The sequence below is a fragment of the Fundulus heteroclitus genome, unplaced genomic scaffold (assembly GCF_011125445.2).
Source record: "Fundulus heteroclitus isolate FHET01 unplaced genomic scaffold, MU-UCD_Fhet_4.1 scaffold_42, whole genome shotgun sequence".
Classification (NCBI taxonomy): Eukaryota; Metazoa; Chordata; class Actinopteri; order Cyprinodontiformes; family Fundulidae; genus Fundulus; species Fundulus heteroclitus.
Genome location: NW_023396835.1, coordinates 3,126,033 through 3,147,524, shown reverse-complemented (window position 1 = coordinate 3,147,524; position 21,492 = coordinate 3,126,033). Strand labels below are relative to the sequence as shown.

Sequence of the window (21,492 nt, the reverse complement as noted above, 5' to 3'; positions counted from 1 at the left end):
TGTCATGCTGCTAATAAAGCCACGGAGTGACCTTCTGATCCCTGAACAGCTGACCATTAATATAAAGCTTTTCTACAGCAACTGTACCCCTGACGCCCTCAGCCATATATTGTTTTCTGACTGGGAATAAAACTTGCCTTTGACCAAGAATTTCTTTAGGAAACTGATAATTTTTTAGCTACAATTGGCCGAGGCCTGGTTTTATCAGGCTTCTTACCTCTGAGCCGGTAAACGAGGTAGAAGGTCATGTGTTTTTTCTCGTCAGTCGGGATTTACAGCTGCTGCCGGAGAAACTCACAAATTGTTTCCTCTGCATCCTCCTCTTACTGGCAAAGACTAGGTTACCGCTCATGCTTCGTGACTGAATATCCATAATGGATTCCTTTATTTTACTATTTTCACCGGTCAGCTGAATCATCCCATCGGTGAGCTTCCTGAATTCCTCTCTCAGCGATTAATTCTAGGCGGTGACAGAAGCAAGCTGTTCCTGGCTTCATTCCAGTGACTCTCAGAGCTTGAAATTCATTGTGTAGGACTTCTACCAAGGCGAGATGGACATTCAGGTTCATTAGCTTCTTATCTATGGATTCCTGAATGTCACTGTAGCTCCTATCTGGAGATATTGTGGAAGCAGCGCTGGCTGAATTTGAACGGGACCATTTTGATGATGGTTTGTTTGTGGTACTTTTCGGCTTCCCTGTTATGAGGCTCTCAAAACACTCATCCAGGTGGCTCTCAGGGCTGGTCAAGGTCTACTCATCAAACGTGTTTTATTGTGAAAAATTTTAAAATTTATAAAATTTAAACGTTACTTCGTTTAATGTTAAATTATTGGCTTCTTCTTACCTGGGTGGATCAGATTGATAATATGTGTGTTCCACCATTTTTACTTAAGTACAGCTCTCACTAGATCTCAGCCAATCATCTCCCTGCAATCACAGTTTGTTGATGTTTGAATCGCTGTTTATTTCTTAGGTAACTTTACTTCTTAGCTGACATTTTCTTTCGAATGCATTCTGCTTGTAGTCTGTCGATTTAGAATTCTCACACACCAAATGAAAAGAAAAATGTATTAATGACTTGCATAAACTGAAATTTAAAGCTTTATGGTGGTAATTAATTATATTCCTAATACACAGTTTATTGCTCTAACCATTGTCTTAGATTGAAAGCCGGGCTTTTCTACCTCTTCTTCCTGCTCTTGATCAACACATCTGACCAGTTATTCCACAATCTTTGGAAATAATGGTTGGTTAAACTGACATGTAGGTGTGAGACCAGACAGACTGCATTCATCTATAGAAACAAACGCTTAAAACATATTCTACGGGAGTGAAGCTCAAAAAGTCAGTCTGACTGAGAGGAGAAATGGAGCAACAGGCAGACTGGGTGACTTTCTGTTGTTCTATCTGTCTGGATCTACTGAAGGACCCGGTGACTATTTCCTGTGGACACAGCTACTGTTGTGACTGCATTAAAAGTCACTGGGATGAAGAGGATCAGAGAAAAATCCACAGCTGCCCTCAGTGCAGGGAGACCTTTATACCGAGGCCTGTCCTGGGTAAAAACACCATGTTAGCAGCTTTAGTGGAGCAGCTGAAGAAGACTGGACTCCAAGCTGCTCCTGCTGATCTCTGCTATGCTGGACCTGAAGATGTGGCCTGTGATTCCTGCTCTGGAAGAAAACTGAAAGCCATCAAGTCCTGTTTAGTCTGTCTGGCCTCTTTCTGTGAGAAACACCTTCAGCCTCATTATGATTCAGCTGCATTTAAGAAACACAAGCTGGTGGAGCCCTCCAAGAACCTCCAGGAGAACATCTGCTCTCGTCATGATGAGGTGATGAAGATGTTCTGTCGTACTGATCAGAAGTGTATCTGTTATCTCTTCTCTGTGGATGAACATAAAGGCCACGACACAGTGTCAGCTGCAGCAGAAAGGACTGAGAGGCAGAGAGAGCTGGAGGTGAGACGAGAAAACATCCAGCAGAGAATCCAGGACAGAGAGAAAGATGTGAAGCTGCTTCAACAGGAGCTGGAGGCTATCAACCACTCTGCTGATAAAACAGTGGAGGACAGTGAGAAGATCTTCACTCAGCTGATCCGTCTCATCCAGAAAAGAAGCTCTGATGTGAAGCAGCAGATCAGATCCCAGCAGGAAACTGAAGGGAGTCGAGTCAAAGAGCTTCAGGAGAAGCTGGAGCAGGAGATCACTGAGCTGAAGAGGAAAGACGCTGAGCTGAAGCAGCTCTCAGACACAGAGGATCACAACCAGTTTCTCAACAACTACCCCTCACTGTCAGCACTCAGTGAGTCTACACACTCATCCAGCATCAAGATCCGTCCTCTGAGCTACTTTGAGGATGTGACAGCAGCTGTGTCAGAGCTCAGAAATATAGTACAGGACATCCTGAGAGACGCATGGACAAACATCTCACTGAGACTCACTGAGGTGGATGTTTCACTGTCAGAACCAGAACCAAAGAGCAGAGCTGGATTCTTGAGCTATTCATGTGAAATCACACTGGATCCAAACACAGCACACAATGAGCTGTTACTATCAGAGGGGAACAGGAAGGTGACATTGATGAATCAACCTCAGTCTTATTCTAGTCATCCAGACAGATTCACTTTTTGGTCTCAGGTTCTGAGTAGAGAGAGTCTGACTGGACGTTGTTACTGGGAGGTGGAGTGGAGAGAGAGAGTTTATGTAGCAGTCGCATACAAGAATATCAGCAGAGCAGGAAGTGGGAAAGAATGTGGATTTGGAGGTAATGACAAATCTTGGGCATTATATTGTTACCAAGGTTATAAATTTCGTCACAACGACATCTGGACCTCCGTCTCAGGTCCTGGTTCCTCCAGAGTAGGAGTGTACCTGGATCACAGAGCAGGTATTCTGTCCTTCTACAGTGTCTCTGAAACCATGACTCTCCTCCACAGAGTCCAGACCACCTTCACTAAGCCGCTACACGCTGGAGTTTATGTTTGTTCTGGAGGTTCTGCTAAGTTCAACCCAAATAGACAGAATCCACTGAAGGTTCACTGAGTTTAATTCTGGTTTTTAAATCCCCAGCAGATTATTTTCTTGATCGTTGTTGTTTTATGTCTAAACTGCACAGAAATCAATATTCAGAGATTGTCAGCACTTGTTTTCCTTCAGAATTGATGTTCTGGTTCTGTTGGGTTTGTTCATTTCTCATTGTTTTTAAAACCAGCTGATTAGCACCAGAATATTTGCTGTTTTGTAGAGTCCAGACACACATGAGACAACAGATGTCATCTAATATTGTAAATTTCTCATATGTGAATTATCATATTTTGAATGTTTTGTTATGTTTGATCATTATTTTAAAACATTTTTAAGGTAAATAACCTCAAAACAACAAAATCACCACAACTTTAATTAGTATTTCATTAAAAATGACAATGCAGCTGTACAATATAGTTTTATTTGAAACATAAAATTTACAGCATGTGTTTAGAAGCAAAATCTGTAATAAAAAGAGAAATGTGAATTTATGGTATTCTATTAAATGAAAAGTTACAGATTTATACCACAATGTTGACCTCTGTCCGTCCGTCCATTTTCTTCCACTTATCCGGGGTCGGGTCGCGGGGGTAGCAGCTTCAGCAGGGAGGCCCAAACTTCTCCGGCCACTTGGGCCAGCTCCTCCGGGGGAATCCCAAGGCTTTCCCAGGCCAGCAGGGAGACATAGTCCCTCCAGCATGTCCTGGGTCTCCCTCTGGGCCTCCTCCCTGTGGGACGTGCCCGGAACACACTTCACCAGGGAGGCGTCCAGGAGGCATCCTGACCAGATGTCCGAGCCACCTCAACTGGCTCCTCTCGACGTGGAGGAGCAGCGGCTCTACTCTGAGTCGTCCCCGGATGACTGAGCTCCTCACCCTATCTCTAAGGGAGAGCCCAGACACACTACGGAGAAAACTCATTTCAGCCGCTTGTATCCGGGATCTCGTTCTTTCGGTCACGACCCATAGATGAGGGTAGGAACGTAGGTCGACCGGTAAATCGAGAGCTTCGCCTTTTGGCTCAGCTCTCTCTTCACCACAACGGATCAGTACAGCGCCCGCTTCACAGCAGATGCCGCACCAATCCGCCTGTCGATCTCCCGCTCTATCTTCCCCTCATTCGTGAACAAGACCCCAAGATACTTGAACTCCTCCACTAGAGGCAGCACATCCTCCCCAACCTTTTCCGGTTCAAGACCATGGTCTCTGATTTGAAGGCACTGGTTCTCATCCCGGCCGCTTCGCACTCGGCCGCAAACCGCTCCAGTGAGAGCTGTAGATCACGCCCTGATGAAGCCAACAGACCAGTTCACTCGTGACGTCCGCACTACATCCGGGTCCCGCGGGTAGGCAAAAACAGTACTGTTCTCGTCTACTACATGACAAAACGGGTGATTTTGAGCGTACTTTTAGTTAGTTTATTTTTGGAATCTAAACAATGCCTACGACTTGTTGTGCTCCCGGTTGCACACAGAGGCATTCCAAATCTTCGGATGTACGTTTCTGTCATTTACCGAAGGACGAAGAAAGAAGAAAGAAATGGATAATTTCAAAGAAAAGGGCGCAGGCAGACAATCCCAATCGACTGTGGGAGCCTTCATACTATTCGTCTGTGTTGGCCTGCCGTTTTTATAATGCAGCTGTATATGTCACTGTGCGGAACACTTGGCCAGCATTTCACAGACTCGCTCAGTCCCTTCAGGCTTTTGCTGTGTGGATCTGGCAATCCGATACCATCGACCATCAACTTACTCTTAAAACGATCTTGTGATACGTTATCTGAAGAAGAAAAATACATCGAGAACTCGTCGTTTCCTTTGTTTGCGTCTGCCGTTGTGTTGGCCTTTTGCCTACCAATCCGGCACGCATGCGCAAAAACCACGGATCAAAACAATAACAATGAACTGGTCGATAGGACCACATCATCCACGAATAGCAGTGACGGAATCCTAAGGCCACCAAAACGGATCCCCTCAACACCTTGGCTGCGCCTAGATATTCTGTCCAAAAAAGTTATGAACAGAATCGGTAACAAAGGGCAACCTTGGCGGAGTCCAACTCTCACCAGAAACGAGTCCAACTTACTGCCGGCAATGCAGACCAGACTCTGACACCGGTCGTACAGAGACCTGACAGCCCTTATTAAAGGGCCCGGTATTCCATACTCCCGGAGTACCCCCCACAGGATCCCTCGGGGGACACGGTCGAATGCCTTCTCTAGATCCACAAAGCACATGTAGACTGGTTGGGCAAACTCCCATGCCCCCTCCAGCATCCTGCTGAGGGTATAGAGCTGGTCCAGTGTTCCACGGCCAGGACGAAAACCACACTGCTCTTCCTGACTCCGAGATTCAACTATCCGACGGACCCTCCTTTCCAGAACCCCAGAATAGACCTTACCAGGGAGGCTTAAGAGTGTGATTCCTCTGTAGTTGGAACACACCCTCCGGTCCCCCTTTTTAAATAGGGGAACCACCACCCCAGTCTGCCAATCCAGGGGAACTGATCCCGATGTCCACGCAATGCTGCAGAGTCGCTTTAACAACCACAGCCCCACAACATCCAGAGCCTTAAGGTACTGATAAAGATCGGGTTTACCGGCCTGCTGTTACATGTCTATTGAAAACCCATTTTTCCCCAGTTCCAGATTTGGCCGCAAGTGAGAAGACATTAATCAAGAGGTAGAACAGTTTAAATGCATATTTAATTCATAGAAATTAAATATGGAGACAGAGTATACATTTACCAATCAAGATGATTTCCCCGCGCGGTCAAGAAGTCTGTCTGAAGAAAGCTTTGAACAAAGACTCTTTTTATCAACTTTAAAACTCCTGCTGCTCGGTCAAGGGGGAGGATGACTAATCTCCTCCCCTTCTGACCACCCCATCGGGGCAATAAACCGCCCTTGTTATTCTACCCAGCAACAGAGAGGGGAGACACCCCTACTAAGATACATTTTTAATTCTCAACAGTACTCAGGGCGAATCTCATCCACCCCCGGGGCCTTGCCACCGAGGAGCTTTTTAACAACCTCGGCAACCTTAGCACCAGAGATGGGAGAACCCGACCCAGAGTCTTCAGGCTCTGCTTCCGCAATGGAAGACGTGTTGGTGGGATTAAGGAGGTCTTCGAAGTATTCCGCCCACCAACGCACAACGTCCCAAATCAAGGTTAGCAGCACACCACCCCCACTATATACAGTGTTGGTACTGCACTGCTTCCCCCTCCTGAGATGCCGGATAGTGGACCAGAATCGCTTCGAAGCCGTACGGAAGTCTTTCTTCATGGCCTCTCCGAACTCTTCCCACGCCCAAGTTTTTGCCTCAGCGACCAGCCGAGCCGCCTGCCGCTTCGACTGCTGGTACACATCAGCTGCTTCCGGAGTCCCACAGGCCAAGAAAGCCCGGTAGGACTCCTTCTTCAGCTTGACGGCTTTCTTCACCGCTGGTGTCCACCAGCATGTTCGAGGGTTGCCGCCGCGACATGCTCCGACAACCTTGTGGCCACAGATCCGACTAGCCGCCTCAACATTAGAGGCACGAAACATGGTCCACTCAGACTCGATGTCCCTCGCATCCCTCGGGACGAGTTCAAACCTATTCTGGAGGTGGGAGTTAAAGCTCCATCTCACAGGGGACTCTGCCAGACGTTCCCAGCAAACCCTCACAGTACGTTTGGGCCTGCCAGGTCTGACCAGCTTCCTCCCCCACCATCGGAGCCAACTCACCACCAGGTAGTGGTCGGTGGAGAGCTCCGCCCCTCTCTTCACCCGAGTGTCCAAGACATGCGGCCGCAGATTAGATGAAACGACAACAAAGTCGATCATCGAACTGCGGCCTAGGGTGTCCTGGTGCCAAGAGCACATGTGGACACCCTTATGCTTGAATATGGTGTTTGTGATGGACAATCCATGACGAGCACAGAAGTCCAACAACAAAACACCACTCGAGTTCAGATCAGGTGGGCTGTTCCTCCCAACCACGCCCCTCCAGGTCCCACTGTCATTGCCCACGTGAGTGCTGAAGTCCCCCAGCTAGAGACAATGTCTCACTTGGTCATTTTTTTTTTATTATTGAAAACACATTAATGTTCATCAAAAATATTAGATTTACAATGTTGACCTAAATCTAATATTTTTGATGAACATTAATGCGTTTTCAATAAATAAAGACTTTAAGTATGAAAGTAAGACATTGTTTCTATCCACTGAGTCACTTTATTTTATTTTCTCTGTTGGCAAACAGTTTTTTTTCAACATAATCTTTCCCATGTTTTGTTTTTTCACTTTTCTTTATTTCAGATATTTTCTCACCCTAACACTTTGAAACTCTGAGCAGCTCAACACTTTCCATTAGTTTTTTGGACCAGAACTGCAGAGATTTAAAGCTGATTTTTGCTGCTTTTCATTCTAATTCAGTTGATCTTGATCTCTTTTTGCTGGTGGAAACATTTCTTTGCTTCAGTTTGCAGACAGCAGCAGTAAAGTGTGACTGAATATCCAAACCCAGAAGCTGTGGCTCTCCACAGAACCTGGCTTTGTTCTGCTGAAGAGAGGAAACCTTCATATCAGCGTCCTGCTGTGAATAAACATGCTCTACAGATCTGAGGTCAGATTCACCAGCAGCTTGAAATGAAATGATTGTTGCTCGTCTTGCTGCTGTGACTCATGCAGCCTGTGGAAAACACAGCAGAACTGCTCCTTATTCCAACACCAAACACATTTAATCCCACTTTGGATCGTCTCACCAGAACAGACACACAGACTTTGTTCTGATGAAGCGTTTCAAACACCCACAAACAGCAGAATGTCCCTTTTCCCTTGAACGCAGCTTCTGCTGAGTGTTTTCCAGGCAGAAAGCTGAGCAGGTGATGGAGAAGGTGTTGCATCGCTCCTCAGAGATTGGACTTGTTCTGAAGACCCAGAACCAGCAAGACGCTGCCAGGATCCTCCCAACAGTCCAACACTAATGAGCAAAAGGTGCTGCCATAAAAACTAAAGTTGTTTTTACCATCATCAAGTAGAAACAACATCAGGACTAGACGTCTGAGGAAGAGCTTCCACATCAGAGGAGGATCTCTGAAACTTATGACTTCCTGTTCAGGGTAGAAGTAGACCAGCTATGTCACTAGAAATACACGATATATCTGCCGTAAAATCAGAAGCTAGTTGAATATTTCAATATCCTTTATATATTTATCGATTATAGATTAGTTCCACGTTTTGAAAAAGGTCTTCATAATGACATTACACTAAGCTTAATTGGATGCTTTTTCAACAGATTGTGTTTCAATAGTCAAACTCTAGACCCTAAAGTAGTAAGAAACAGGGTACATTGTTACCATAAATGATCAAATAACCTATTTGTGTAAAAATCTTGTTTGCTAGTTTAGAACTCTGTAACCTTTCACAAATTATCCATTAGTAATTTGTACAAAGTTCTTTTTAATACTTTTCTATTTTATTGCTTTCTTGATGCATGACTTAGATTAGATTTGCTTCATTCAGCATGTTTGCCTCAAAAAGCTCTGAAAATGTAAATAGGTTTGTTGAAATTATTTAATTTGACCTTCACTTTATAAAGTCACTTTCCAAGTGTTCTGAAAACAGAATTATAGTCCGAAAACTACCGTATAGAAAAATGCTTTAAAAAGGATGTACATGAAATGGTTTTGTTTTTATCGTGAATCAATTTGATTTTAATGTCTGTGAAAGGTGCTATACAAATACATTTTTCACACTTTTGTAACTTACAACCTTAATATGGGAAATAAATTCAACTTTATTATAAATACTTCATGTCTGGATTCTCAAAGCCTCCAGAGTAATAAATAAGACTGGCAGATCATCTTGTGTCAAAATTGTTGAAATGTTTATTTAAATGAAAGTCATGACATAAACACAATTTTAAAACTTAGAAAAAAAAACTGACATACATTTTGCTGAACAGAAAACGAGGAATAGTGAAGAAAGTGCTTTATTTGTTTAAAAAATGGATCCCCATGGGTTGAAAGTGGAGCATTCTCTTTTGCTCTTTAATGAGTTAAAGGGTCTCTGATAAAACACTTTTATTTCTATCAATGACATCACTGTTTGAGCCCTGAACCGTGTGTTTGTGTAAAAATACGAAGGGCTCCTCTCTGTGACATTTCCAGCTGGAGTGGCGTCTCCAGATGAAGTCGGCGAGGCGGGAGTGCAGAAACGAGGCCGGCGCTGCTGCTGCTCTGTCTGAAGGGACCAGTTTCATCCCAGTGAACACAAGTAAAATAAATTTAATTCCTATTATAGTTTAAAGTTTTGAAAATATGCTTGTTTCCTGGTAAAAGGGAAATGAACAGCATCCTTTCCAATTAGCATCAGCCCTGGTAGAGACGTGTTTTAGCCTGAAAATAAATCCATATTCTACTGCTGTAGCAAAATAAAAAAAAACTGGGGCTCTGAATTACCTCATAAAATCATCATTTATACTTTAAGTTGATTATTTAGGTCAGTCAGGTGTGCCAATCATTAGTCAGCAAATGGTGACGACAGAACAGCTGTTAAATTTGCCCACATTTACGGTAGAGCAGAAAAAAAAAGACTCTTTCTGTCCTACCATCACAAATGTAAACATGATGGCGGGTCTTTACCTGAAACCTTTTACTTTGGTGAACTGGTTTGAAACAAAGGATGACTGTTGCTCACTATTAACTACAGACAAGGACCTGCAATGTTGTGGGCCAGTTTTTCTCCAAAGATCAAAGTACCAGGACATTAGCATTGAATCTGGTGTTTCCTCTGCAACAAAACTAGGATCTGGTTTGGCCAAAATAACAGAAATAATTCACCAGACACAAAATCAACGTTCTTCCAAGGCCGTCTCCATCCCCAGACCTAAACACTAGAGAGAGCTGAAGAGACCATCATAGAGGATTATAAATAACTTAATAAATGAGCCCATATTATTGGTTTCTACATTTTTCAAAGTGACATTATTCTTCTGCAAAAAAAATAATTTATTAATTTATTATAAGGCTTTTTACACATCTTTATCAGAGCTGGCAATAATTGTAAAGGGTGATGTGTTTTAAAAAAGGTCTCATTCAAAAGGACTGCGTGTGCTACTCCTGGTGACCACTAGAGGACAGCAGAGCCATGGATCTCAGAGCTCTGTTTATAGTGAGAGGACACTTTTACCTTAAAACAATTTATTTACCCAAGTTTTCTCTTGTTCTATCATATTAGGCTCAAAAATATAGTTCCTTTTGATTTTTAAAAATTTTACTTTGAACTGGCAATAAATCGCAAGTTGATGATGGAATCTGTCCGTTTAACATGTAGAGAATTTAACAAGCTCTTATGATCAATGCCACTTGGACAGTTAAATTTATTTCCCTTGCTAAAGAAAACCCCCAAGGAAACTTCATGCACAAACTTCTTGGAAACTGGATCTGGATGTTTCTTTTGTTAGCTGGAATAAAACTTAAAGTATTTATTTTTTAAACTGGACATGTTTCAGACCAAAACGCAGACAAGCAGCATCGTAAACCAACCTGCTTTTTGCTGAGATATTACCCTTCATCTTCAATATAATCTTTCATCATATATTTGTAGTTTATATAATATGCTTAAAGTGAGTCTGTTTCACTCAAGATAATACAATTTCTTTTTATATTAGCAAATATTCAAGAGCAAAAGAACATTCTTGAATCATAAACTTTTAAAAGAGAAAATAAATTAAATCGGTTTCTTTTTTGTACATACTTACATGATACAAGTTGTTCACGGAAAAATAAACGGAGATAAAGGCTGCGCCTGTGTGAACGTGAGCACCTGGTGAAATGGACCAGCTGGTAGATAAAAAAAAGTAACCCAACGCTAAATGAACGTACCTCCTGGTTGTGATTGGCTTCCCTTAAACCCCGCCCTCATATCAAAACATATCCCGCACTTTGTAATGGTCGTAAAAACACAAAATATTCTAATTTTTTTTGTGTAAATATCATTTTCAAAAAATAGCCAGGACTTTCTTTTGGACATTTCAAAATCAAACAGGAAAATATAGAGTGAACCAGATGTTGCTGTGGAAGCCAAAAGCCTTTCTGACATCAGCATAATTGTGCCCTGAAAGGAAGCAGCTTCCCTTTCCCTCAGACAACTCTCCAAACTGGACCGGGACTTCGAGGCGAGGAACTGTAATGTGACAAAGCCCAGGGCTGACATGGCCCACCTGGCCTTCAGCTCCTTTCCCTCAGTTTTGGGTGTTTTTAGGTCTATTCTCCATTCACTAGGGGGCGCTACATGTTGTAGGCCACATAAATGGGGTCCAGCTGGTCGGCCAGGAAGCCGTCGCGTAGGTGCATGCGCTGCTTCTCGCCGCGGGAGTTGATGGGGATGACTCCGATGTCGACAACTACCACCACCCCGACGATCAAGTAGTGCTCCTCCAGAACCACGTTAGTAACCAGTGGGACCAGGTCCAGGGCCTCGTGCTCGGAGCCATCCAGCTCCACCACCACCACTAATAGGTTGGTCCACGTGAACACAGCGCTGGAGACACAACACACAGCCGTCAGAACCCATTAGAACAGGACTGCAGGAGCCCACAAACAGCTTCTGGAGTAGCTAAGAACTCAGGTTTGAAAAGCTAAACTCAGCCCTTGATCCAGCATCTTGAAGAACAAACATTGGTGCCAATAACCCTCAATATACTTTATCAAAGGTCTGGACGATATAGAAAGAAAGCATATGGATAAAATAGAAATTATATTGATTGATATTAATTATATTGATAAAATTCAAAACATATATTTTAGGTTCAGCCTTGGGCATTTTATGCTGCTGCTTTACCTACTTTTACATACTGAACACACAAACACTAAATTTAAACTGAACTCTTTGTTCAACCAAGTTTTTACCAAAAAAGGAAAAAAACATTTACTCTCTGAACTCTTTTAAGGGGCAGAGCTTCCTGGGTCTGCGTTTGTCATTGGTTGGGTGGATGTAGTGACTGTAATATTAAGCTAAGTGATAGATGAGATTGCAAAAGGAAGGAAAACTGTTATTCTATCAAACTCTTTATTGAACGATATATATCGTTATTGAATTATCGTCCAGCCCTACTTTATCAACCTCTTTCATTGTTTTGCAGAATCTTGACCACTCTTCTTTAAAATGTCACTTCTGTTCAGTAAACAGGCTTAAATTGAAGGTAAACTGATTTTTGCAATGGCCCGGATAGCTCAAAATTTGCACAGGCATGTTGCTTCTGTTCTTTGTAGTTTGTGGACAATCTTGTCCAATGTGTCTTGGCATTGTGTCAACTCAGAAAGTGTGCTCTGTGGAGGCAAATTGACCTTAATTTAGTGTTAAATACTCACAAGGTTATTATAGTGAGGGATTCAAACATTCCTGTTGACATAGGCTCCACTAAGGTTGTTACATTCTAAGGTAAATCCATCCTACATTGAACTGGTTTTGCTCAAAATGTGCATAAACCGATGCACTCTTGGCTTCATACTTTAGACCTTGTGCTGACATATGGCATTGATTGTTAGGAATTAACAGTATTTCCTCACACCCCTGTCCTATCTTTTTAATAACCTTTGAGTTTAATTTAACTGAGTTCTCCACCCCCAAAAGTGTGTTCCATTATAGTAGTATATAGTCTTTAGCGGATAATGCTGTATCAAACTTTAAAGAGTCTGTCCCACTTTTAATATCCTCAGTATTGCAGAAATGGCCTGCCGATGGCAGCAATGTTGTTTCTTCCCATTCACAAATAGACGCTTTTGTTAACAGTGTGACTTCCTCATTGCGTTCTGCATTAGACAATGTAGCTCCCTTGTAAAAGAAGGTGATTATTCACAGGAAGCTGGCTTTCCACTGTCGCTTCATGCTTGCTCGCTATGAGGTATTGCTGCAAGCGATGGACAATGCAAACGACTGTCCCTGTGGCTCTACGCTTTTTCAGGAAGAGTGAATGCTGCTTGTCAAGGCTTGAAGCAATCAACTGGGTACCCTTAGATAGGGAATTTTTTGACCAATCGGTATAATCTGACCCAATCTGTATAATCTGATTGAATTTGACTTTGGAAAGTGCATTGAGATTACATGTTTCATGAATAGGCGGTATATAAATAAAATTGAATTGAATTGAATTGAACCTGTGGAGCCAGCAAGGGTGCACTTAGGTTTTCATCCAGAGCAATTTTAACAGCTTTTGGCTTCATCAGTTTTTGTGCCATCTTGACACGGTTCTGGCCCAACTTTTGAAATACGGAATTTATTCTTGAAATTGAAAATGTGGGATGGTATTAAATATTTTGTACACACTTTTGCAGAGGAGTCTCAGATGAACATCTGGACGTATGATAAGTGTGTGTCGGTCTCAGTTAATCAGCCACAAGTGGGTTATTGTTGCTAAAGACTTAAAGCCCCCTTGAAAGGGGCTCGCGGACATAACAATTAATTAATCTGTGGTGTTTTTATAGACTTAAGCTTAGATTTGCCTAAATGTAGAACCAGATTGTGTTGATGGTGTGTTGGACGGTAGATCTATGAGTCTACCCTTTAAAGAACACCATGAACCTACGTCTATCTGCTCTCACCACTCTGTGATGCTCTTGTGCGTCCTGATGACGGAGGTCTCGATGTCGATGGGATGGTAGCGCATCCCCCTCAGCTCCATGGCTTCCTCCAGAGCACCGACCACATACAGAGCATCATGACGCTCTGCAGACACAGAAAGCAGATGACGTTGTTTCTTGGCTGTAACTGGATGCCTTTTATTCCTCCTATAAACAACGCAACAATACAGACGACTGAAGCTCAGAACAGGCTTCATTTCAGCCGCTTTTCCTCACCTCCACTGGCATCCGTGAGTTCGGTCCGCCGCAGGAAGCCCAGGTACCCAGTTCGAGCCCAAACTGTCTGAGTGTCCCCAAAGCTGAGCCTGGAGCTGAAATGATCCGACTGCAGGACCTCGTCTCCGTAGACGGTGAAGTAACCGCTGGCGTTGTGGCCGCTGTGCACCCAAATCTACAAAGCAACAGAACAATGTTTAAGTCCAGGCTTTCAGCCAGTTCAGCATCACTGTGAATGAAAACCAATACAGTGCTGTGAGAAAGTATGTGCACCCTTACAAATTTATTTTATAGCAGACAACAATAACCTGAGTAAAAACAAAAAAATACTTATTCATTTATTGATCAACAGTGATTAACTCCATGCATTGAAATGCTGCATTCAATTTCAGAACCCACACTTAAGTCTGATCATTTTCGAACCCATAGAACCAAGAGCCCACTTCAGTAGAACCTGTTTAACAACATGAAGTAGACTAAAAAGCCACACATCAAGTCATGCTCTAAAGAAATTCAAGAGCAAATGAGAATCGAAGTCATTTCTAAGCTTTGTTCTTCCAGTGAACATCAGTGAGAGCCACATAGAAAACATGGAACCATGGGGAACCTTCCCAGGAGAGACCAACCTACCAAAGTTACTCCAGGAGAGGATCAATGACCCATCCAGGAGGCCACGGAAGAGCCCAGAACAACACCTAAAGACCTGCAGGCCCCGCTTGCCTCCGATAAGGTCAGAAATCATGACTCAACAATAAGAAAAAGAGACTGGCCAAAAAATGGCCTCCATTGGAGAGCTCCAACATAAAGAAAAAGTGGAACCTTTCTGAAGGTGTGTGTCCCGTTACATCTGCTTTAAACTAACACAATGTTTCAAATAAAGAACATTTTACCAGCAGTCAAACATGGTGGCGGTTGTGTGATGGACAGGGTCTGCTTTTCTGCTTCAGGATCTGGAAGATGACCTGCTGTTACCAACCAAGAATCAGGAGGATCAATAATCTTTTTTGTCACCGTGGTGAAAGAGTTTTTTGAGACAGACACCGTGTTACGACCTGGCTCAAAGGCCATAACAAAAAGGGATACACGCCAATAGAGATGTGCATAAAAATCGAAACATAAACAATTTAATATCGATATTCTGGCTTTCAATATCAATATATCTCCCAACCTCTAGGGGCGGTATTACAGCGTGCCATTACTGTTCACAGCGAGGACTAGCAAGTGAGATGAATTTGCAGAATAACCGACAGGATTTTAGAAGACCCTTCGTTCCTTAAATCAGACGTTTGGGCACATTTTTGGTTTCTGGGATACGTTAAATGCTTTGAACCAAATGCACTTTATTCTACTGTTAATATATCAGTGTTCAATACATTGAACATAAATATAGTATTTGGTTGGTTTTGTTGATTGGATGACTGACAATTAATTTTAAAACTAATAAATATCGATATTGGAGTCAAATCAAATTAAGCTGAGCTATATCGGGAATTGTATTGTATCGTGAGCTATGTATTGAGAATCATACAGATCGGCTCCCCCCTAGATGATACCCAGCCCTACACACCATGTATACAAGGCAAGCTGCTCAACAAAACACAGCAGTCCCGTCTGTAAAGAAGAGCCTGTTTAAATAACAAGGTCTCTTTTAGGATTGGTGCAGCAATCAAGGTGAGTACAGATAAGGAGAACTTTAACAGAAAAGTCACTAGCGTGGTATCCAAAAAAAAATACAACGATTACACAAACCTCTCCCAGATGCGACTCCCCCATCGGCCCTTTGGTCTCCGGGTTGGCGATGATGATTCGGACTCCGGGCAAGATCTGCTCATTCGGGCGAGTTAAAATAGAACAACGATGAACTCGACAAAAAAAAAGGGATGAATGGCTTCAATGCATCACACTTTTGTTTTTGGTGGGGGGATGAAAATGAAGGGATTTAACAGAACTTGTTTTGTTTAAAGTAGTGATAGAGAACGTACCTTCCCAGACTCCATCAGTGGTAAACTGTGTGGTGACCCCCGCTCCACTAATCTGACCCTGGACAGCAAAGTTAACATTATAATATAAGTTAAACTTGTTCATAGCATTACAAAGTTATTAAATCCATTCTTGAATATTTCTTTAACAATTTGGGCACATCTGATAAATCTTCAAAAGATAAAAATGTAAGCCTTAGAGAGCTGTGCTCATAAATTAATTGTATATAAAATAATCTGTCAATCAACAAATAGCAATATATGAAAATTAAAGCTAAGGGACAAACTTTTACCAATAGTAAAACTCTTAAGACCACTGCATCATCGACAAGAAAAACATTTGATTTTTTTTTAGGGTTTTAATAATTCTTCAAATAATTTTGTTAGAAATAGTTGAGAGTTCCTGCATGCTACTAAAGGGGGATGGTTCTGGGAGCAGATTATTTGAGTAATTTTAGCTTCCAGAAACCTCATTTTTTAAAGAGAAATTTAAGCTGGAGGGGGAAAATAATGGTTCTGACCCTTCCAGAGGCAATAAAAACCAACAGAAGTGGTTTCTCAGATTAAAAACAAGCGTTCCAGAAGGACCAGGACTGTCTACCAACAGTGATTACATATAATGGCACACACTGACAGATGGATCAGCACGCAGCAGGACTGCAGGGCTTTGCTGCTTTCTGCACTCAGACTTCTGCAGATAAAAATCAACAGGCTCCGCACCTTCAGTCTGCGAGAGCTCGAATAACATTTTACTGTTCGTCTTCGTAACTTCAGCAGATCTCTCTGACCTGCTGGATGTCACCTTCTGGACCAAATCCTGACTAACAGGGAATTTTCACATTTTGTTAGGTTCTGTTTCTCCACCTGCTTTTAGGGAACAGACCTCAGGTTCTCAGTAAAGGTACCAGATTTGAGACGTTTTCTGACCGAAAAAAAACAATTTTGATGTAGTCACTTCGGTGCTCCATCATTCTGGAAAATCAACCAGTTGTCAAGGAACTGCTAGGAAGCTCATTGCCCTGGATGAGAAGAAACCCTGCAGTTGGACCGGGTCAAGATGCTTCATTGCTGGCGCCTAAAATAGTTCTCCATCCTCTCTGGGCCATTGACAACCCTTGACTCGTCCATTTTGAGCAAGCTCTGCGCTGATGGCAACACTTTTCTTTGGGAGAAACTTGTGGAGCTTCCTAGATGTCCTGAATTGTTCTTCACTGCAGCTTAACCCGTCGGCCCAAATTTCTTGACCTCCCTGAAAAACCCTCTCTGAACTAATTCAAGTGTCATGTTTGTCTGTAGCTCAACATAAAGCGAGTTAACATACATTGCACCATCTCAGAGAAACTCTCAGCTTCTCTCTACACTCATACTTGTTACTGTCTCACCAGAGCAGTGGAGAACATTACATTTCTTGCTTTATACTTGTTTTCAAGGTTGCAGTCCCTTATTCCCAAATACTCGCCTGTAACTTCCTAATAAACCTCACAGAATAGGATCCCACTGCACCCAAGGCAATTCTTTATGGGAACAGAATATATAAAATGCCAGCATGAGCAGAAGGGAAAGGAGCTCTGAGTGTCTTAAAGTAAATCAAATAAGCCTCATACTGAGATCAAGGCACATCAGTGAAGACGCTGTCAACGTCCTGCAGCGTAGCAGAAAGAACCGCATGAATAAAAACTGTAAACTCAGTCTTCAAAAGGAGAAGATTTAACTTGTCATGTTTAACAAACATATTTCAAGTTAAATATTCCTGCATGCATTTCATTAACTATACCTGATAATAATTAGCGAAAACCAGTAAATCACATTGCAGCAAACTGATGCATTTAAGCATTTAGATCTGGTATTTAAAGAAACAATAATTAAGAATGACATCTAGTAGTTAATATTGAACCACACATACATAGCCTGCAGTTTCAAAACAGTCCGTTGCTTCTGGGATCTGGGACAGATTTTATTTTTTTATTTCCACAGGACAGGTATATTATGTTGTATTCTCTTTTCCAGTCTGCTTTTCTTACTGGCTTCCATGTTAGCAGGCTGCTGCTCTTATGCCAAGATAAAAAACCAAATGTTGCGCTCTGTCTTGGGAACCCTGGGAACTCTCATATGATTGGCTCAGGAACCAGGAAGTAAACACGTGTTACACTCTGCCCTGAAGTAGTTACACGCCGTACCTCTAGGTTTGAAAGGCAAGAAAACTTGACTAAGACATTGTTGATGAGAGGACGGATTGTTTATAGGGACTTCCATCCTGGGTGACAAATTAAATATCTTACTTATTGCTCCGTTAAGTGGCTTTAAACATGGGATAGGCCGGTCTGAGCATTTCATGCTCTGCTCATCTACTGGGATTTTAACAAAACCATCTCCAAAGAAGAGAAAATATCAACAGCGCCGCAGCTGTTAGGACAAAAATGCCAGTGGATGTCAGAGGCGGACTATTTCAACATGATAGAAATACAACATTACCTCTAATTACCACCTGTTGGAACCACTGTATGAAGAATACCATCTTAATGGCATTAAACCTTGAGAAAGGTGCCACTGCTGCTGGTTAAGAAGAAGAAAATAGGGCTACAACTCAGACAAACTTAAACTGGACAATTTCAGCAGCAACATGCAGATGACCCGGTCAGAATTCGGTGTAAACAACATGGTTCCATTCTGCTTTGCATCAATGGTTCAGGCTGCATGGTGGTGGTGTAATGGGATATATTCTTGGCATTCTTTAGGTCCCGTAGAACCAACTGCACTTCATTTAACCACCACAGCCCTCCTGATTATTGTTCCTGACCAAGTCCATCCCGATAGGACTACATCTTCTAATGTCTCCTTCATCCAGGATATTGCACCGTGACACAAAGCTAAAACCATCTCAAACTGGCTTTAATGTCCTGTCGCCTGATCTCCAAAAGAGCACCTTTGGGATGTAATAGATGGGAAGATTCATGATGCCATCTTCTCAATATGGATCAAAATATTTCTGACTCCTTGTAGAATTTATGCAATTAAGAATCAAGTTAGTTCTGGAGGCCAAATGGTGTCCATCCTGGTACGAGAGAGAGGGTACCTAATAAAATGTCTGAGCATTGCAGCAAATAATGGAGTAATGTAAAAGGAAGCTGCATAGATGAACACATTGTCTAGTACAATGGTCATTATCAATGCACTGTTTGGCTATATAGGACTAGACAAAGAATCCATAACATGGTTATTGCCCGCTCATATTTCTGAAAATCAGGAAAACGTTTTATTTCACATATTAAGCTTCAGGCAAAAAGAATCTCACCTGTCGTGTCGTAGCGCCCTCATATCCACATACACCGTGGTGGGGTCGGGTCCCGACGTGCCCTGAGAAGCAAAAACAGTCAAAACAAACTGTAGGAATAGATGCTACCCGCGTTATATTACTGTACAACTACACACCCAAAACTACCACCACCACCACCACTACTACAAAGACTACTTCTTCCCAGGCTGCAGTGGATGCGTTCATGATCAGTGAGCTTTCAACAGGACGGGAACATCAGGAGAAGACCTCAGTGGAAGGTGACACAGCCAGACAAACAGGACAGTGTTTGGAGAAAAATGTAAATGCAGCACTGTGTAAAACGTGTTTCCACCGAACAGACATGCAAACAAAAAGCATGAATTAATCAGGGAAGAAATAGAGGAAAGTTAAGGGTGATGACACTGTGATTCAGAAGCAAAAACAATCGTAATCAGATACGTCGGAATTTGTTTTGGATAAATTTACGTTTTGAGGGAAAATAAGGACAGAGAGACGAATCAAGATCAACGACTTCGATTTCTTTCATGATCCACCATCCCTACTGGTTCTTTGTGGGGGAAAAAAAGGGGGAACAATATCCAACACCGGACAAAACAAATAAAATAAAATAATAAAACACCACTCACCCACAATGCAAAACCCTCATTCCCACATTCAGTCATTACTGGCTATATTAGCACCATGTTATCTTAAGGATTTTACCACAAGATGATAATTTGTTTTTATACTTTAATTTGCCACTTAATTACACACACGAAAGACGAACAGCGACGTGTTTAGTTTATAAAACTGCAACAAAGTCACACCAGAAATGGACATTGTCAGATAAGCTAGCTACCAAGTGGCTAAAGAATAAAGTGTTAAGAAAAGCTTTAACAAAGTAGATTTTATTCATTTATTGGCTTTTGAAGTAACTTTTCTGTTTTGTTTTTATTTACACTCAGTCAAACTAGAGATAGAAAGCATATTTAAGTTTAATACAGTTAGTATCTGTAGCTCCCTGTGGCCATTTTTCCATCTTCTCAGTTGTTTTGGATGCACATATTTATTTCACTGGTTTCTGCTGGGAAATGAGCATTAAAATTCTTTTTTTTTTTTCCAAACATATTTTGGCAAATGCCATTAGGTGCAATTAAATCCAAAATTATTATTTATACCATTGTAAATAATCAGTGGAAAAATCTTCAAACCCTTCCTATTGGTGCTGACCATCATTCTGCATGTTTTAACCAGTAAACTGACATTTTATCTTTAATGACAGACATTGTGGTCAAGCCGGGTTCTTTTCTGGGCTTATTCAACCTACAGATTTCAGTTGCAATGTTTTTATCCAATTTCAGACAAATTTCAGAAAAAATTGGTGGAAATCGGGAACCAAGTTTTAAACTTCATGGTCAAATATTGACCAAAATTTAAGAACTAATTGTGATGTCTATTTCAAAAAGGACATTACAGAACATGCTAGAATTAGCCACGAAGGCTAGTTTTCATCTGTAGCTGCTATTGAATGAATATGAATAACTTTACTAATATAATTTTCTATATAGACTAGCGTGATAACATTTGAAAGTTAGCATTTCCTACATTACTGCAATAGTTAGCATCTTTCTCATCATCTTTCTCTAAATCGCTACCAGATGGTTATTGGAGCTGTAGAGTTGCAGCATTTTGGGGGTTCCAGTCTGTTTCCTTAATCTTTCCTAATTTGCACCTTTATTTTCCTGGATTAGCTAAATAAATAAACCGACCAACAAGAGCTGCAGAGTTAGTATTTTCACATTTTGTTGGTTTAGTTAGAAACAACACAGATGTAATTAATCTTTAGCTATAAGAGATTCTAGTTTATTAAATGCCAACATTATAATTATTTGGTGAATCTAGAATACATTTTTTGCAACGGGTGAAGCAATCTGCTGCCTTCTCCCGTATCCTCTCTCCTCCTTTGAATCAGAAATTGTGCGTTATTCAGAAAACTACAGCAAATTTCAGAATGTAAGACGGAGGAGATGTATGGAGGAGTTCAAGAATCTGTCCAACCCCAAAAGGATTCTTTTTTTCTTGAGATACGTTCCCCAAAGCACACATTTCAGGCTGCAGACTAAGGATAAAACAATAAGGAATTTCCAAGAGTTTATTTAAAGTTTGCATCTAAATCTGGCTGGAGGGCAGGGTGCTGACAAACATGGTGCTGTTCGTCAGGACAGGGGGAAGGTTCATGGAGGTTCCCTACCTGGTCGGCAAGCTTTCCCAGCCTGTGAGGCTACAGCAGCAGAGAGACGGGGCCGAGGAGGAAATGAAAGAGGGAGCAAAGAAAGCAAAGAGGAAGGAAGGACGGAGACAGAACAACGTA

The 21,492-nt window shown here is 41.9% G+C and overlaps 2 protein-coding genes across 9 annotated transcripts in view; one reads left to right on the top strand and one right to left on the bottom strand.

Annotated features, from left to right (window-relative positions):
* The first annotated feature begins 1,311 nt into the window (after window positions 1-1,311).
* On the top strand, window positions 1,312-3,382 carry LOC110368019 (tripartite motif-containing protein 16). Its single transcript, XM_036131260.1, has one exon. The coding sequence runs from the start codon at window positions 1,369-1,371 to the stop codon at window positions 3,043-3,045; it is 1,677 nt and encodes a 558-aa protein (XP_035987153.1). The 5' UTR covers window positions 1,312-1,368; the 3' UTR covers window positions 3,046-3,382.
* A 5,616-nt stretch (window positions 3,383-8,998) lies between these two features.
* Window positions 8,999-21,492, bottom strand: part of LOC105917585 (disco-interacting protein 2 homolog C) — a 253,099-nt gene continuing 240,605 nt past the window's right edge. For 5 of the 8 annotated variants that reach the window (XM_036131247.1, XM_036131249.1, XM_036131243.1 and 2 more), the window contains 7 exons: window positions 21,373-21,402; window positions 19,140-19,201; window positions 15,851-15,908; window positions 15,618-15,692; window positions 13,869-14,043; window positions 13,614-13,737; window positions 11,301-11,553 (listed from right to left, as the gene is read on the bottom strand). In XM_036131247.1, coding sequence (XP_035987140.1) covers window positions 11,301-11,553; window positions 13,614-13,737; window positions 13,869-14,043; window positions 15,618-15,692; window positions 15,851-15,908; window positions 19,140-19,201; window positions 21,373-21,402 — 777 coding nt within the window. Of the gene's footprint in view, window positions 11,554-13,613; window positions 13,738-13,868; window positions 14,044-15,617; window positions 15,693-15,850; window positions 15,909-19,139; window positions 19,202-21,372; window positions 21,403-21,492 lie in introns of all 8 variants that reach the window. The other 3 variants (XM_036131242.1, XM_036131245.1, XM_036131244.1) reach the window with 3 other exon arrangements.

Excerpts from the sequence above, each read along its gene's own strand:
- LOC110368019 (XM_036131260.1), top strand. The coding sequence starts at position 1,369 with ATGGAGCAACAGGCAGACTGGGTGACTTTCTGTTGTTCTATCTGTCTG.